At 41.0% G+C, this 19,861-nt stretch overlaps 1 protein-coding gene across 1 annotated transcript in view; it reads right to left on the minus strand.

Annotated features, from left to right (window-relative positions):
* Nucleotides 1–7,725: 7,725 nt before the first annotated feature.
* Nucleotides 7,726–19,861, minus strand: part of LOC129500085 (zinc finger protein 160-like) — a 43,821-nt gene continuing 31,685 nt past the window's right edge. Inside the window, 1 exon segment of the mRNA XM_055310215.1 lies at nucleotides 7,726–15,862. Within this exon segment, the coding sequence (XP_055166190.1) occupies nucleotides 14,580–15,862 (1,283 nt within the window). The 3' untranslated portion in view covers nucleotides 7,726–14,579.

Below are 19,861 nucleotides of genomic sequence, written 5' to 3' on the forward strand. Positions count from 1 at the left end.
TCCCGGCAATAGCCCGGCCGGTTGTGAAGAATGGGCTGGCCTGGACGCTCTCCTACTGAGGGTGGGGTTGGGGCGGGGCCTGGGAGAAGCGCTTCCGGCAACGACCGGGACGCGCGCTCTGGCAAGTCCTAGGCCGTAGTTCCCGGGGCTGGGGTGGGGCGGAGCTTTGGGGAAGCGCTTCCGGTAATGGGAGGGAAACGGATAGGACTCCTGGAGAAGGGCAGGCGAGTGGGGCGGTACCCAGGCGGAGAGCTTTTAGTACTGGGCGCCCACAAGGGTCCTCCTGGCTGGACTTTCAGGAGCGAGGCCAGGACTGTTGGGCGGGGTCTTGGGTGGGGCTTGGTTTCCTCCCGACTCGCCCCCAAGTTCGGAATTTCCAACCCTTGAGTTTGTGTCGTGTCGAGGATTGCTGCCTGCGTATTCTAAATTGGTGTCTGACGTAGAGCTACAGTCGTTTGGGCCGATTGTGTTGAAACCTAACATGCTGGGATCCCTGGGTGGCGCAGCGGTTTGGCGCCTGCCTTTGGCTCAGGGCGCGATCCTGGAGACCTGGGATCGAATCCCATGTCGGGTTCCCGGTGCATGGAGCCTGCTTCTCCCTCTGCCTATGTCTCTGCCTCTCTCTCTCTCTCTGTCTCTCTCTCTCTCTCTCTGTGACTATCATAAATAAATAAGTTAAAAAAAAAAAAAGAAACCTAACATGTTTACGTTTTCTGAAAGTGAGGCGAAAAAACAGCTTTATAAAAAAAAAAAAAAAAAAAAAAACCAGCTTTATCCTAGAGGTAGTTATGTGCTTCCTGGGAGAGGCGAGCCAGACTCGGTGGTCTGGGACCTCGACTTCCATGGGGAGTGGATGTGGGGCCAGCGCTGGATCCAGAATTTAATTTAAGCAATTTAGTTAAGCGAGAAATGAACCCATCTGTACTAGAGTTGCAAACTGGAATGTGAAGTGTGAAAACTGATGCGAAATGTGCCATTTTTACCAACATTATTTAGTCAGAATTCAACCAGAAATCCGCCATAAGGAAAATTCTGGAAAAAGCACAAATACGTGGAGGTTAAATAACATGCTACTAAACAATAAGTCAAATAATAAAAAGGTCAAAACTTACATGGAAACAAATGAAAATTAAAAAAGACAACTGTCTAAAATCTTTGGGATGCAGCAAAAGCCATTGTAACAGGAAAGCAATACAGGCCTACGTCCAGAAGCAAGAAAATCCCAAATAAACAACTTACACTAGAGGGAGCTAGAAAAAGAATGAACAAAACCCAAAACCAGCAGAAGTGAGGAAATAATAAAGATTAAAACAGAAATAGATGAAATAAAAACTAAGAAAATAATAACACAAATAATAAAACCAGGAGCTGGCTCTTTGAAAGGATCAACAAAAATCAATAAACCTCTAGTTGAGCTCATCAAAAAAAGGAAGAAAGGACTCATAAAATCAGAAATGAAAGAGGAGAAATAACAGCTGACACCACAGAAATATAAATATTTGTAAAAGAATATGAAAAACTGGGATCCCTGGGTGGCGCAGCGGTTTGGCGCCTGCCTTTGGCCCAGGGCGCGATCTTGGAGACCCGGGATCGAATCCCACGTCGGGCTCCCGGTGCATGGAGCCTGCTTCTCCTTCTGCCTGTGTCTCTGCCTCTCTCTCTATGTCTATCATAAATAAATAAATTAAAAAAAAAAAAAAAGAATATGAAAAACTGGGGCAGCCCCGGTGCTGCAGCGGTTTAGCGCCGCCTGCAGCCCGGGGTGTGATCCTGGAGACCCAGGATCAAGTCCCACATCAGGCTTCCTGCATGGAGCCTGCTTCTCCCTCTGCCTGTGTCTCTGCCTGTCTCTTCGCTCTCTCTGAATGAATAAATAAAGAATCTTTAAAAAAAAAAGAATATGAAAAACTATATGCCAACATATTAGACAATCTAGAAGAAATGGATAGGTTTCCAGAAACATAAATTACCAAAACTGAAGTAGGAAGAAATAGAAAATTTGAATGACCAATTACCAGCAATGAAATTGAATTAGTAATCAGAACACTCCCAACAAACAAAATTCCAGGAATAGATGGCTTCACAGGCAATACCCTGATACCTAAATCAGATAAAGACACAACAAAAAAAAGAGAGAGAGAGAGAGAGAGAGGCCAATATTCTTGATGGACATAGATGCAAAAATCCTCAACAAAATACCAGCAAACCAAATCCAACAATTTATTTAAAAAATCACTCACCGCAGTCAAGCAGAATTTATTCCCAGGATGCAAGTGTGGCTCAATATTCACAAATCAATGTGATAAGTCACATCAGTAAGAGAAAGTATAAAAAACATGATTATTTCAATAGATGGAGAAAGCATTTGACAAAGTACAACGTCCATTTATGATAACCCTCAGCAAAGTAGGTTTAGCACGAACATACCTCACCATAATAAAAGGCATAATAAAATAGGGATAAAGTTAACAAAAGAGATGAAACTCTTCTACTCTGAAAATTATAAAACATTGATGAAAGAAACTGAGGACAACACAAAGAAATGGAAAGCCATTCCATACTCATACTCACACGTTGGAAGAAAAAAAAATTGTTAAAATGTCTACACTACCCAAAGCAATCTACACATCTAATAAAATCCCTATCAAAATACCAACAGCAGGGGATCCCTAGGTGGCGCAGTGGTTTAGTGCCTGCCTTTGGTCCAGGGCTCAATCCTGGAGACCAGGGATCGAGTCCCATATCCGGCTCCCTGCAAGGAGCCTGCTTCTCCCTCTGCCTGTCTCTCTCTCTCTCTCTCTCTCTCTCTCTCTCTCTCTCTCTCTCTCTGTGTGTGTGTGTCTATCATGAATAAATAAATAAAATCTTTAAAAAAAAATACCAACAGCATTTTTCACCTAGAACTAGAACAAGCAACCTTAAAGTTTGTTTGGAAACACAAAAGACCTGGACTAGCCAAAGCAGTCTTGAAAAGGAAAAGAAGAGGAGGGGAAGGGAAATAAAAAATTAAAAAAAAAAAACAAACCCGGAGGTACCTCAAGTTCTATCACAAAATTTTAGTAATCAAAACAGTATGACAAAAGTAGACACATCAATAGAACAGTATAAAAAACCCAGAAATAAACCCAAAATTAAATGGTCAATTAATCTCTGACAAAGGAGGCAAGAATATGCAATGAGAAAAAGTCGCTTGAAAAAACTGTATTGGGAAAACTGGACTACTTAAATTATACACACACACAAAAAAACTCACAATGGATTCAGAGACCTGAATCCTAGAGACCATAAAAATCCTAGAAGAGAGACAATGGTTTCTCTGGCATTGCCAGAGCAACATTTTCCTAGGCAAGGGAAATAAAAATAAACTATTGGGACTATAAAAAAATAAAAAAAAAACTTCTGCACAGTGAAGGAAACAATCAAAAAAACTAAAAGGCAGCCTATAGGAATGAGAGAAGATATTTGCAAATGGCATATCTGATAAAGGGTTAGTATCCAAAAAATATAAAGAACTGATACAACTCAACATAATCCAATTTTTAAAATGGGCAGAGGGATCCCTGGGTGGCGCAGTGGTTTAGCGCCTGTCTTTGGTCCAGGGCGCGATCCTGGAGACCCGGGATCGAATCCCACGTCGGGCTCCCGGTGCATGGAGCCTGCTTCTCCCTCTGCCTGTGTCTCTGCCTCTCTCTCTCTCTCTCTCTCTCTCTCTCTCTCTCTCTCTCTATCATAAATAAAAAAAAATAAAAGTATAAAAAAAATAAAAAAAAAATAAAATGGGCAGAAAGCATGAATAGACATTTCTCCAAAGATGACATCCAGATGATCAATAGATACTTGAAAAGATGCTCAACATCACTGATCGTCAGGGAAACACAAGTCAAAACTACAATGAGATAGGAACTCACACATTGTCAGAATGGCTAAAATGGAAACTAGGGGCAGTCTGGGTGGCTCAGGGGTTCAGTGCCTGCCTTGGGCCCAGGGTGTGATCCTAGAGACCTGGGATCGAGTCCCACGTCGGGCTCCCTGCATGGAGCCTGCTTCTCACCTCTGCCTGTGTCTCTGCCTTTCTCTTTCTCTCTGTGTGTGTCTCTCCTGAATAAATAAAATCTTAAAAAAATAATAAAAATAAGGGGCAGCCCGGGTGGCTCAGTGGTTTAGCGCTGCCTTTGGCCCAGGGCCTAATCCTGGAGACCTGGGATCAAGTCCCCCGTCAGGCTCCCTGCATGGAGCCTGCTTCTCCCTCTGCCTGTGTCTCTGCCTCTCCCCCTCTCTCTCTCTGTCTCTCATGAATAAATAAACAAAATCTTTAAAGAAAATAAAATAATAAAATGGAAAACGGGAAAACGAGTGCTGGTGAGGGTGTGAAGAGAAAAGAAATCTCTTGCCTCTGTTGGTAGGAATGCAAACTGATACAGCCACTGTGAAAAATGGTATGGAGGTTTCTCAAAAAGTTAAAAATAGAACCACCCTATAATCTGTGGGTTGCACTGCTGGGTGTTTACCCCCAAAACTCAGAAACACTAATTTTCAAAAGGACACATGCACCCTGATGTTTATTGCAACATTATTTACAATGGCCAAATTATGGAAGGAGTCCAAGTGTCCATCAATAGATGAATGGATAAAGAAGATGCGGTATACATACATACAGTGGAATATTATTCAGACATATAAAAGAATGAAATCTTCATTGTTTGTAACATGGATAGAGCTAGAGAGTATAATGCTAAGTGAAATAAGCTAGTCCGAGAAATAAAATAGCATATGATTACACTACTATGTGGAATTTTAGAAAACAAGTGAGCAAAGGGAAACAAGAAAGACAAACTAGGAAATAGAGTCTTAAGTATTGAGAACAAATTGGTGGTTACCAGAGAAGAGATGGGTAAGGGGGTGGGCTGAATAGGTGATGGAGATTAAGGAATACATTTGTCCAGATGAGCACTGGGTGAGGTATGAAAGTGTTGAATCACTATATTGTACACCTGAAACTAATATTATGCTATATGTTACCTAATTGGAATTTAAATTTTAAAAACTTAATAGAATAGTAAAAAACAAATTAAAACTAGCAGCAAACAGTATCAAGTTTCTATCTTTACAGGAAGAGGGGAGGGAAAAGAAAGGAACATTGATGCTAGTTTATAAGACAAATACATAACTTTTTTTTCTTTCAGCTCTTAAAAATCTGCCTGAAGACCACAAAGAACACCACCACATATTTAAAAATCAGCCTGGTTCTCCTGCCCACTCTCCATGCTATGAACTATAATTGAAGGCAGAAGGGTGGAGGTTTGCAAGGGTGAGAGGAAACTGGGCACAGTTGGCCTTTGAGTGGCAGGTAACCTCTGAAACCTGATGGTCCATGGCAGTCAATGATTGCACACCTACAGGACCTTTCTGCCTCACCCCAAACTTGCAGAAGAATGCTCATTGAAAAGAAACCACTTTCCTTTCAAGGTTTATCCTCTGGTTGCTCCAGACTTAGGATTTCGAAGGAAGGTGAAAGGAGGTAAGAGGACTTAAAAAAAGGAGGATGGAGTAATTAAAAAGAAATGAGATTTCCAAAGCTATAGCCTATGTCCCCAAAGTGATCAAATCCGTATTGAGAAAAAGTGTTAAGAAGAGCTCCATCTAAGGCACCAAAAGACTACACTCATGAGAAAATACAGAAGACCAAAACATCAGTTTGATTTTTAAGAAGCGTTACTCCACTGGTGTGGCCCAGACGCCACCACCCAGCACCTAGCCCACGCTGTTCCCTCAGTGAAAGCGGGAAAGGAACGATGTGGAAGTTCCAAGTGCAGACTGTGTGGCCTTGAGCTCCCTGGCCTCCGGTAGGAGCCAGGTGGGGAAACCACGTGCCAGTGGGACTGGAAGGTTCTACCGCCCCGGATGGGAAGTGCAGTGGAGCCACCTGCAGCCAGAGGCTGGCGGCACAGTGCAATCTCCACTGGCTCCCTGCCGACCTCGACCTGGGGTGTCTCCCAGGCGGGCTGAGTGGCCTGCACTGGCTGCACAGGACCCTTCTCTGCAGGGATGCATCCACCGGCAGCAGCCTTACCCCCAGCGTGGCTGAGCACCCAGTGCTTTGGGACCCGCCCAGCACATACCCCCTACTCCACCTTCTTGTCCCTCAGCTTTGGCCTGTTTCACCGCAACACCCCAGGAGAGTTTCCCACAGATACCCCAACTGCCCACAGAGATTCACCCCCTGAAGACTGGGCAACCTCTCTGTGCCATGCTGTGCAGTGGCCTCAGTGGCGCTCTGCATCTGACCGGGTAAAAGCGGGCCTCCCAGGGTGGCGTGGGCTACCCGAGCATCATCCTGCCTGCTCGCCTAGGCCTCGGTGTGCATGGTGCCAACTTAGCTGCAGGTCCTGTCTGCGGAACCACTTTGAGAGCTGGAGACTGAAAGGAGGCATCCAATCAAGGGACTGGAAAGGGGGCAGTGACAGTACTTACTCTGAAGGTTCCAGCTTGTCACTGCCTTGCCCTCCTCACTGTCTGGCCCACACCCTGGATTCCCCCACCAGATGGGGCCAGGGTGTGGGGAACCAATCAGCGAGTAAGCAGAACCAAGATGGAAGTGGTGCTTCAGCAGCTGCAGGGAAGGGGCTCAAAAACTTTTGGTTTCACTGAGTTTTAGGGGGACCAGGAGGCTGAAGGAGGCCTGGAGGAAGGCACCTGAGCATGTATATAAGTAGATAATCTTGCTTGCAGGGAATGCCAGGGCAGGTGGGGTGTGGGGAATCACACACTTTTGTATTTGAACTGTGTGAGCAAGTTGGACGAGTCTGGTGCTTGGAGGTTTTCCATGAAATGGATATGTCTACGTCACAGAACCAAGGACCTACTTCCAAAGTAAAGGGCCTGGGAACAGAAGGTGTTTAATGGTGACCAAAGGGGAAGATTCATTAAGGGATAGAAATCAGCTCTAGGTCATGCTTCATGCTCTCACCAGGTTTTCTGTTCCTCTTCTTACCTGGTGGTTTCTCTAACCAAAGTCAGAGAAAGTCCAGTCCCACTGATGTCCAGCCACCTTGCACCCAGCCCCGGGGCCCACGTGCAGCTAAAGCTGGGAGGCAGTCCACTAAAATCAGATGTGCTTATCTGGCAGCACTTAGCTGCAGGTTTCATCCCAGCAGTGCTCCCTCCTTCACAGGAGCCCGACTCCCCCTCAAGGCACTGCCCTCCCCCATCTTTTTCCAAAACGCTTGGCTTTCAGCTAAGTTCTCAGGAAACAGTCCAACTTTCCCAACACCAAGCCTGTCCTCAGGGCTCCCAGGGGAGGGGGTTAGGTGTGGGCAGGCATGGCAGCTCCAGGTCTTCCCTGAGGTGCAGCCAACACTGGCTATCATGGTCCCTCAAGTCCCCAAATCCCAGGCAACTTGGGTGGCTACTGGCAAGCTCTCCGGGATTCAAGTGGCTGCATCTAGAGAGCATTTACACAGCCACTAGGGTGGGTGGTGTGCCTACATGACTTCAAGAGAACATGCAAAGGGTACTGTGGATGTGCTCCCAGAGTCCCATTGTGAGAAAGGGAGAGTCTGATATATGGACCCATCCCATGCACTGGAAAGTGGGAGCTAGGGGGAAGTTTCACCTGAAAGTGAGAAGTGCTGCTACCTGTGGGAGCTTTTCCTCAGGATAAGAATAATAGCAGAGTATTAAAAACTTAGACTAGTAACAACAATAAACATGTCCAGGAACTTGATAGATCTTTGAAATGGCACTTTAATATGGCTGTTGTCTGTTCCTGTCATGTACAAACACATCACTAAGTCGAGAGATGTTGCTAAAAATTACAGAACTATGATCGTCTAACGAACCAATGGTATTGTGAAGAATATCCCACTGCAATGGACATGATAAATGTAGCCTGTACATCATATTCACATGCAGGATCCTCTGACTCTGAAGCGAAAACAATTAACAGTCACTGCAAGCTGGCAGAATGGCTTCAGGAGTATGACCAACAGAACAATCCTTATCACAGACAGTATTCAGAATCGTAGATATCTCTTCTCTACCATTATCTCCTCTTTTACTCCACTGGGCACAGCGTGGGGTCCACAGATTTGACTATCAACCACCTAATTATGGCCTATTCTTTAGCCCTTTCTAAAGGAGTCTACCAGACAGTGGCAGTTCTTGATTTGAAAGATTTCTTTGATGATGTCAGATACAAACTTTTCTACCTTCACAGTGCAGGTGTGTCCATCAGCAGCTCCGTTTTTTTTTTGTTTGTTTGTTTTTAAGCACCTGCCTCTTGAGTAAGTTCCAGGCCATCACAATCAGCCCCAGAAATTCCACACGGGCAGACCTTAAAGTGAAAGCTCCCAGGCACATGAGCTTTGTTTTCTTGCACTGGATCCTGCCAGTACTAGGAAATAGCTTTTCCTGTATTTGACTGACAAATGGAATAATGCAAACCTCACAATGAAAAAGGATTTGGGATACTGTTCTGGTAGATAACCACAAAACCACGGTCACCACAGGCAACATTTTTATCATCCTCTGATATTTGCTGCTTGGTGCTCATGCTCTAGGGCCAGCGGCTCCATGGTTTCCATCCTGCACAAGCAAAAGTCAGACACATTCATAGCAACAATCTCTCTCCAAGATCCTCCCTCGGGACCAGTCACCCAGGGAATCCTTCTCCTTGGGCGCACCCTTGTATCATTTTATACCATGTCCTCCACCTCCAAGTCTGCATTGTTCTTATTAATAATCCCAGTTGGTTGCTGGTGAACATTTCTACCTTAACAACGGATTTTTCCCAAGTGTCAATCCCTTTGTTCTCCTGAGCCATGGCTTGTGCGTCCAGGCTCTGCTTTGTCTGGAAAAGTAACAAAATCTCCTGATCTCATCAGAAAGGAAAAGTGGGGCATCTATCTGGCTCAGTCGGTAGAGCTGAGACTCTTGATCATACTCAGAATTCAAGCCCCACATTGGGCACAGAGTTCACATAAAAAAAAAGAAATGAAACAGTTGTTTATGCACAGCATCTATTGTTTATTCACTTCTCTTCACAGAGTTCTACAGTGAAGACACAGTCACCTTACACAAGATGTTGGATAGACAGTTGTGTCCAATAAACCATAAACACAACTGTAAATGTAATTTTACATTTATAATTATGTAATTACTACATAAATCCTCACATAATTGTAATGTTTATAGTGCAGTAGGTCAGAGTTGATGAAATAAAACGTGGGTACTGCCATAACCTGGATATTATGATGTCTTTGAGTGTGTAACTTTCAACTTGATATAACACATTTACCTAGAAATTAGCATGGAATAACTAGTAAAGTTCATGGAAAAGGAACAGTATGTGAGATGGCCATTCAAGAAACTGAACAAAATGCCCTCTGGGAAAATGAAATAGAATGGGGTGAAACGGAAGTGGGAATCAGGTTCACATAGCAGGTATATTTGGGACCACGTTGAAATTAGTACATTACAACATTACAGAGATAGTGGTCACTGGAAAGATAATTTTATGGAGAGAAATTTTTTTCCTGTAGAAACATCCAGATTAAACTGCAGTGGGAAAAATGAAAGTGCAAAGATGTATGGCTAATTGCTTAGAAGACATCAGGTGAGTGAGAGACAAAAAGGCAAAATGTCTAGGATAAAGTGGCATGAGTTTTGGCAACTGGAGAATAGATTTTTCTGTATAATGTGAAGATGACAATTCTCATGTTGTAAAGAAAGAGACCTGGGGGCATTCAGTGGAGTTTTTGACTAAACCTGTAGAAACAGGAACAGTCATTTAGAGGGAAAGTCAAGAATCCTGTTGGAGTTTGTGGCAAGAGGATTTCCACAGGGGCAAAATAGTTACTCAAGTATAAGAAACATTATAATATAGCTATCTGTGTTTACCAAACAAAGCTGTACTAAAATACTAAGGATTCAATAGTTTTAAGAGAATTAGTTTGACATAATGAATATTATTATAATAAATTTTGTGGCACAGAAATAGAGAAACACTTTTTAAGATGATAAGGGACACTTAGAAATATTTACATCAGATCACAAGTCAAGATGCAATACACAAACATTTGTACATGTCTGTGCATGTGTGAATGTGTGGTGAGTTGTCAGCCTGATTGTTATTGAGTAATAGTATTAAAAAAACTACATTAATAAATGGAATAGTACCACTTACAATTATCATAATGACAACCTATGTTGAACTCTATTATACAGTCCTGTTGGCAGTTTACTAGGTTAAAATGCCATGAAATTGTATTTCATTAATTTTATTTAATCCTAGTATTTTAACTTATGAGAAAACCCTTACTGAATAGAGTCCAACAATGTTAGAATGTAACAAGAGCTACACATTTATGTTCAATGTAACTGTGTTTACTTGGGATTAGATTTACCAATTTATTGCATGTTCTTCATCACCCATGGTCTATTTTATTTTTCTATCTTCTGTGTAAATTTTCAATTATTCTCTACCCTTTATTTAGGTTTTATACTATCTTCATGTTTCACCTAGGAATTAGAATACATTATTTTAAAAACAAATTACAGTAGTATTTAATGTCTTTACAGGAACAATGTAAGGACATAAAAACAATCTACTTACCTTCTACTGAATTTTTAAAAGTTGGTGATAGGCATTTAAAACAATTTTTAAAGATACATGTATAAGTCTTAAGTACAAAGCACAGTAAAATGGCACAAAGTGAACACATCTCTGTATCCATTTCCTAGTTCAAAAAAAAAAAAAAACCCACAGGTTTTCAGCCCCCAAAACCTCCTTGTTAAGCCTCCCAGTTACTACCCATCACAGTAAACAGTAATGTGACATTTAACATAGATCACTCTTCAAAGTGCCTTTTTGGCACTTTATAGAAATGGACCTATATAGGATGGACTCTTCTGTATGTGGCTCCACATTCCAAATGTTGTGAACTCATCCTTATTATCACATGTTGTAGGTCATTTATTAGCATTAGTCCCACTGTGTGGACTCTAACATTTAATAGAATTCCATTGTGTAAACATCTAGCAATTACTTTCATCTTTCCACTCTTGATACACACACGGGTGGTTTTCAGTGTGGAGCTATTAGCTATATGAATAGCTCTGCTATGTAAATTCTAGAACTTGTGCTTTGGTGACACATGCATAAATTTCTGTTGGTTACATATGGAAGAGTAAATTTAATGGTCATAGGCTTACATCTATTCAGCTTTAGTTCATACTTCCAATACTTTTCAAAATGTCTTACCAATTTTCACAACCATCACCATTTGTGATTCCATATTTACCCACATTCTTCAGGATGAGCTGAAAGTAGAGCAGTCCTGGTGAAACAAACTCCCAGGCATTTGCCATCAGTGCACGGGTGAGAATATAGCACGTCTTGACCCTGCTGTCAATGTTTCACTATGTAGATGAATTCTTTGTTGGAAAGTTGGAGACATTAGTCTCAATAGCCCTATCTAGGACATTCCTTCTCTAATAGGTAAGTCTGATAAAATGTAACAAATTCAGAGTCCTTTTCCAGTTAAAGTTTATCAGAATTATGTGGGCAATGTGCAATGCTCATTCCAGCAATAAAGAAAAATACACTGATGTGTCTTCCCCACTACCGGCACCCAAAAAAGAAAGGAAGAAAAGAAGGAAGAGAGGGAAGGAGGGAAGGCAGAAGGGAGGAAGGAAGGAGAAAAGAAAAAAGAAAAAGAAAGGACCCAGCCCCTCAACAGACTTCTGGAGTATAAGAAGTCTAAATGCAAAACTGTGCCAGATTCTGTCATTTAGAGTCTCTGAAGAAGGCAAGCAGTTTCCCATCTTGAAGACTCCTTTGGGGTTTGGACTTAGGTTTGACATAACAGGTAAATTGCTTTGGAAAACAGCCATTAGCTTGCTACTGAACATTTGTAAAAAATGAAGCCTGACCCATTCAGGACTTGTGATTGTCTACTGTAACATTCCTATGTTGATGAATCAACTTGGACCCTACAACCAACAAGGCAGAAAGATCCTAAAAGACTTGGCTGGTCAGAGATGGTACTTAAGAATGAATCCCGATTGGCATCAGCAACATATCAACTCTACAGGAATGAATCGTATCCGCAGCCTGAAGCAAAGCCCCTGGCATTGTGAGGACCTTGGTGATCCTAGATTCCCCTGTCTGACACTGGTCCACTGACGGTTCACCTACGCGGAAACCTCATGGGTTCACTGGGCTGGATGTTTGGCCTCTGCATCAGACATGTGGAAATGAGAGCTGATGCAGTTGTTTTACTCAGTGGTCAGAATCCAGGATCTTGGGCTATTGCCCATGTTGGAACTATTTGACATACCACTTGAAAAACTATACGCTGAGATTAAGGGCACCAATCTTGGTGTAAGATGCAGAAAACATCATTAGTGCTGTTAAGGGAAAGATGGAAGCTTCATTCATTTAGACATGAAGAGAATTTCAATGGTGCTTCTGTATTTGTCGTCCCCTTTCCTCAGACCATCTGCCCACTTTATGCAGGATTAGAAGTGGCTCCAGAACAAAGTATCTACCAATACATAATGAAGCCAATACTGTAAATATCCAATCCTTTGGTTCTACTCGTGTGCTTCTGATGATTCAGTTCTTAAAAGCAGAGTAAACTGCACATTATATGGGGTGGAGGCATAATCCATTACGGTTCCAGAAATTTACCAAAGAGATGACAAGTTTTAAGAATTTCAGTTTTAAGAACGACTTTTGGACTTACCTATAATGTCCTTCATTCCTATATGAATAAAGAGCTGCACCTGAACTTTCTAAAAGCCACAGCACATCATGCTGCCTTTTTTATTTTGAAGTAATTTTCTATACACAAATTGTGCAAAGATCATATGAAAAAGTCCTTGTAAACTTCACCCAGGTCCCTCAGATAATTTACATGTTACATAATATACTATGGGATCACTCTATGACCCAGCAAACAAATTTACATCCAAAATCAGGGAGAAAATGTTTCTACCCAAAAGCTGTTACCGTGCTGGAGATTCCTGTAAAGATGACAACTAAGGAGTCAGCTATAGACAAGTGCTTGACACTCAAATCTATGGACCTTAATCTTCACCTATGACAAAAAGGAAATTTTACTGGTAAAGAAAGAAGAAATTCCCTAGGATTCTAATCAGCATCAGTGATAAGAAGACCATTTCTACTGTCAATAACCGGTAGGCCATCTGAGGGTTCATTCACAATGAGTGATGTTCTTCCTTTGGGGGATGCTGCATGGGAACCTGAGGCTTCACCTATATTTACCATTTCAAGTGAAATCCAGTATTTTTCACTTACACGTACTTCCCATTAAGAAATATTTAATTTTAGCTCCATTAAGAGACTTCTGAGAGTTAACTGGGCAACTCTAAAGAATACTCATAATGTAAGAATCTCTGATGTCAAGGCACTTAAAAGACTTCATTCCTCCCAAAATCAAGGATGGGACTACTACTACTACACTGATTCTAAGGAGAACTTAGGCACACAGGGTTAGGTGATTTCACTATCTTCCCACCTTGTTTAGCAGCAGACTGGGGACTTAAACTTACTGGGGGAGGTATCAATGCACATGATTTAACCATTATGATTTACTGAAAAAGCTGGATGGTTGTACTCATACTTTAGATTACTAGTATAGTATTTATAATTCTGTCTGTGATCCAATTTCCATTTATGTGCAAAGATTTTAAATGCTAATACATAGATGCATAAAGCATCTGAGATCTTAATATAACTGCAGATACTCTGTACGGAAGACATGAAGACATCCAGAATCATGCCCCATGACCAAGTTGGACTTAATAACTGCAAGATTCATTTGGTATTAATATGGTAACAGAGTGCTTTGTTTTTATGCCAGGAACAAGACAGAGTGGCACCTGGCACCAGAACTTCTGAACTATTGCATGCAATGCCCCCAAGTATGGTAGATAAAATACTAATGTGCAATTATACCAAGGCTGCAGGATCCAAGATTACAGTACAAGTTAACTCTCTTCCTAAATACCACCAATGAACAAGTAAATTGAAAATTAAAAAAAAAAGAAAATTAAAAACAAAACACCGTTTATGTTAGGACCCAAAGAAAAGGTTCCATCACAGACACAACTGTGGCAACACATGGAAGGTCTGTGATGATTCAATAATAAAGTAACCTCATCAAGAATTCTAAAAGGACAAATGACTGTATAAACTGAAGCTAAGTGGGCATTTCCACATATGCCCCTGCTCCTTTGACATCAATTATCTCAGGAATTTTAAATCATTTTGAGTTTTACTTTTCCTGCAGAGTTTAACATCTTACTTGATTAATTAAGAACTAGTCTTAGTTCTCACTAAGAATTCTCTCATACACAGTACATCATACAACCTACTTAAGCAATTTATCACATGTTGTATTTGTAGGGTTTTCTCCAATGTGAAATCTTTGGTGATTCTTGAGGTTAAGTCATGGCATGAAGGCCATGCCATTCTCTTGTAGTTTTTTTTTTGCAGTATGCATTCCCTCATGACTCCAAAGGTGAGAACATCTAATAAAACCTTACCACAGGCTCTATATCTGTATCTTCCCTCTATGTATATTTTGATGTCTATTCAAGCTTGAATACTGCTTAAAGGCTTTGCCACATTCATGACATTTGTAAGGTTTCTCACCAGTATGGATTCTCTGATGAACGATAAGGCTTGAATTCTGACTAAAGGCCTTGTCACACACATTACATTTATATGGTCTCTCTCCAGCATGAATTCTCTTATGTTGAGTAAGGTTTGAACTCCCGGTGAAGGCCTTTCCACACTCAGTACATTTGTAAGGTTTCTCTCCAGTATGGATTCTCTCATGACCCCAAAGGTGAGAACGGGTGATAAATTCCTTACCACACTGATTACATTTGTAAGGTTTCTCTCCAGAATGGATTCTTTTATGTTGAACAAGATTTGAACACTCAGAAAAGGCTTTGCCACACTCATCGCATTTGTAAGGCTTCTCTCCAGTATGAATTCGCTCATGTCCCCAAAGGTGTGAACGTATCATAAAATCCTTACCACATACATTACATTTATATGGTTTCTCTCCAGTATGGATTCTCTGATGCCTTGTGAGGTTTGAGAATCTGTTAAAGACTTTGCTACACTCATTACATTTGTAAGGTTTCAGCTCAGAATGAATTCTTTGATGATTAGCTAAGGTTGAGCAATGGCTAAAAGTCTTCCCACACTCACTACATTTATAAGGTTTTTCTCTTTTGGGTGTTTTCTGTTGTGTCTGTAATGAAGGATGCATAAGAACCTTCTCATATTTATTTAAAATGTTGGTTTTGACACTAGAAGGAATTCTTTGAAGTGGTGAAACTGAGGACATTTTGGTAGACTTCTCAACTTGATTATTTTCATAAATTTCCTCATGGGTTTGAAATCTCTGCAGTTGAGCCACATGTGAATGAGAGCTTAATCCAAGCCTACTGTCCAAACGATTTTTGTACTTGCTTCCTGAATAGCCTACCTTGCTTTTTAGTGCCTTATTCATTATATCATGTTTGTAATATTGAGACTTACTACTTTTTATGGAAACACTATGCTTTACAGAGAAATTATTCCTGAATTTTTGATGTTCTTGGTCTTCTCTACAAGTGAGATTTTTGTAATGGGATACAGTCATTCCTTCATTTTTTTCTTCAGATAGCCACTGAGTCTTACATCTGTTCACATCTTGCTGGACTTCTCTCAAATCAAAGTCATGACTTCTATGTCTTTCCAAAATCAATGTTTGGAATAATTCTCCATTATTAATGTCATCTTTTGGTGGTAATTCTTTGCTCATACATCTAGTAGAGAAATCTGTAATATATAAATAATGATAGGCTTCATATTAACCAGTTTGAAGATGGATATTTTATACATGAAAAAGTATTATACCAGGGGCACCTGGGTGGCTCAGTTGGGTGTCTGCCTTCAGCTCAGGTCATGATCCCAGCATCCTAGGATCAAGCCCCTCGTCAGGGTACCTGCTCAGTGGGGAACCTGCTTCTCCCTCTACCTCTGCCACTCCCCTTGCTTATGTGTGTGCTCTCTCTCTCTCAAATAAATAAAATCTTTTTTAAAAAAAGATATTATGCCAGAAGTATAATTCGTAACAGAGTTATTAAGCTTCTCAACCATGATGTGCAAATGTTTAGAAACACAAGATGCCTCAGCAATGAAAAAGTAATTACACATAGTTCAAATTATTTTCAGGAAGCTTATTTTCAAATGTTCTGTGATCAAAAGTTCAACTGCCCTGAAGTACAGAAATTTTTCACAGGCATCCCAAAACTTAAAAACCTCATAGGAGGGACATAGGTGAATCATACTTGAAAAACATATTAAATTCAATTACTGAATATGTGTTGTATACGATATTAAAACAACATTTAAGGATAATAAAACATTCTTCTTAATACTTCTTACAAAAAATATATCCATGCAAAACAGGCATACTGCATTGTTAATAACCACTTACCTGTGGTTACATGCTGTAATATATGTAGAAATTAATTATGTGTTAATCTTAATAAAAATCATAAACATGTTAGTAACCCAAGGCAAATCCAGAAGTAATTAATAAATATGTTCATTTATAAAGTGTAGACTTTAGAATTCCAGTAATATGTGCTGCCGAAGTGAGCACATAGACTTCAGAATTCTAAAGACCTCATCCATAAGAGAAAAAGAAGCTGATTTTCAGAAGCAGCACACATTATCATAAATAGAAAATATGTTAAGTCACCCATTTTTAAATAGAAGTCCTGATAAATATTTAATATTATAGAGCTTAACAATGGGACTCTGTGACATGGAAATGCAAAGTGGCAAAGAAGGAAACTCTAGGAGACTCCAGCAGGAACAGCAGGAAATGAACTACCAAAACCCATCAAAACCAACTTTATAGGAACTCTGGAAATTCATCACAGGATTCCAGCAACCACGCACACTTTTTTTTTTTTTTAAAGATTTTAGATAGGTTTATTTTATTCATTTATTCATTTATGATAGTCACACAGAGAGAAAGAGAGAGGCAGAGACACAGGCAGAGGGAGAAGCAGGCTCCATGCACCGGGAGCCCGACGCGGGACTCAATCCCGGGTCTCCAGGATCGCGCCCTGGGCCAGAGGCAGGCGCCAAACTGCTGCGCCACCCAGGGATCCCCAGGCACACTTTTAATCAAGAAAAAGGTAGCTGTTTTAACTTGCCCTGACTCTGTGCTCTGCACCACAGTCAGGAAGTAGCCTTGAAGATGGGAGTCTACAAGAAGTATAGGCTTCCCAAGCCAGAGGGAATAAATGGGACCTTCAAACGACTGTGACTGGTTATTTGTTTGTTTCTTTAATCTGCCTGCTGGCTCCCTGAAGGACTGGCTCAAAATGCTTGCCTTTCTTTGGTCTACCTCAGATCTCTAAGTTGGTGATAACCAGGAGCCATTTGTCACAAACATTTATTTTTTATTTTTTTAAAAGATTTTATTTACTTATTCATAGAGACACAGAGAGAGAGAGGCAGAGACACAGGCAGAGGGAGAAGCGGACTCCACGCAGGGAGCCGGACGTGGGACTCGATCCCAGGTTTCCAGGATCACACCCTGGGCTGCAGGCGGCGCCAAACCGCTGCGCCACCAGGGCTGCCCACAAACATTTATTTTTTTTAATTTTTATTTATCTATTCATGAGAGAAAACCCCGAGAAAAACACCAGGGAGTGAGGTGCAGTGGGAAATAAGGCTTTGAAAATCCCCCACATAGAAGACCCTAGAAGGTGGCAGACATGCCCAGGACCAGGCACATGAGAAAAGACCTGAGAAGCCCTCAAGGTTTTCCCTCCTGCTGACCATCAGATTCTGAGCAAGCAGAAGGGTAAGGAACTGTTGTCATAAACTTCTTACCCTGAATGTTTCATGCACTTCCCAGCACACACATAAGCACACACACACACCCAACACATCTACACAGAGTAGAAAGTTGGTTTGTTTTGTGTTTGCTTCCAGGAGTTTCAGGAAATCTCTGGAATGGCAACCAATAAGTCAACCAAAGGCTTCAATGACTACACATAACAAAGAAAATACACCACACAAAATTTGAGGGAAACAAACACATTAATTGCAATCACAAGAGACATAAAAAAAATCCTGGGAAGGGAAAATATGATTTCCAAAGTTTCAGCATATTCCAAATGTCCCGTTGTAAACAGAAAGTTAAAAAGGAGGCAATACAACAATATAGCATGACCCAGAGAGAAAAATAAATATTAAATAAATAACAAAACTTGGCCCTAAGGAAGCCCAAACTTTGAACTTACTAAATTAAACACATACTTTATTTTTTTTTAAAGATTCTTTTTTATTTTTTATTTATTCATGAGAGACACAGAGCAAGAGAGAGAGAGGCAGAGACACAGGCAGAGGGAGAAGTAGGCCCCATGCAGGGAGCCCCATGTGGGACTTGATCCCGGGTCTCCAGGATCACACCCCAGGCTGCAGGCGGCGCTAAACCGCTGCGCCACCAGGGCTGCCCTAAACACGTACTTTAAATCAACTATTCAAGCTAAAGAGAATGATAGACAAAGAATTAAAAAGCAATCCAGAGGGATCCCTGGGTGGCGCAGCGGTTTGGCGCCTGCCTTTGGCCCAGGGCGCGATCCTGGAGACCCGGGATCGAATCCCACGTCGGGCTCCCGGTGCATGGAGCCTGCTTCTCCCTCTGCCTGTGTCTCTGCCCACCCCCCGACTATCATAAATAAATAAATAAATAAATAAATAAAATTAAAAAAAAAAAAAAAGCAATCCAGAGAACATTGTTTAAATAAACAGTATCAACAAAGAGAAGATGGAAAAAGAAACTAAACACTTTCCAAAGCTGTAATGTAAAATTCCTGAATTGAAAAATTTCATAGACAGGCTCAATATCAGATCTAAAGAGGCAGAAGTAAGATTCAGCAAACTGATAGGGAGATTGGCTGAAATTATTGTCTGAGGAGCACAAAGAAAAAGACTGAATATAAAGAGTCTAATAGTTCTGCAGGACAACATCATGTGGGCCAACATATGAACAATGGGAGTCCCAAAAAGAAAGGAGAAAGAAATGGAGGCAGAAAAAATACTGGAAGACATATCTCTCAAATGTTAAGAGACAAGACTCTACAAATCTAAGAACTCAGTGAACATACAATTTGGAAAAATTCAGAGGCACACATTGCAACAAATCATAATACGTGAAAGACAAAGGTAAAGAGAGATGAAAGCAGGAAGGGAACATCACATACAAAGGACGCACATTGATTTTCAGAGGTGATTTTTCAGTTAAACCATGATGTCCAGAGACAATGGGATAACATTTAAAGTGCTGACAAAAACATACAAAACAAAAATCTGTTAATTTTTTTTAAAGATTTTATTTATTTATTCATGAGAGACAGAGAAAGAGAGGCAGAGACATAGAGGGAAAAGCAGGCTCAATTCCTGGACCCAGGAATCACGTCCTAAGCCGAAGGCACTTAACCACTGAACCACCCAGGTGTCCCTGTTAATCAGTTGTCTCTAGAAACACTGTCCTTTGAAAATAAGGGAGAAATTTAGGCTTCCAATAGAAACAAAAGGTGAGGAAGTTCCTTGTAAGTAAAAGAGCACTACAAGATATGAAAGATGGAACACTTCTTAATTTATTCTCTGAAGCCAACATTATTCTTGCCCCCCCAAGGATTTATTTATTTTAGAAAAAGTGAGTGAGTTCTGGGGGAGGAAGAGCAGAGGGAGAGGCATAGAGAATCTGAAGCAGACTCCATGCTGAGCATGGGGGCTTGATCTTATATC

This window comes from Nyctereutes procyonoides, unplaced genomic scaffold, assembly GCF_905146905.1.
Source record: "Nyctereutes procyonoides isolate TBG_1078 unplaced genomic scaffold, NYPRO_anot_genome, whole genome shotgun sequence".
Taxonomy (NCBI): domain Eukaryota; kingdom Metazoa; phylum Chordata; class Mammalia; order Carnivora; family Canidae; genus Nyctereutes; species Nyctereutes procyonoides.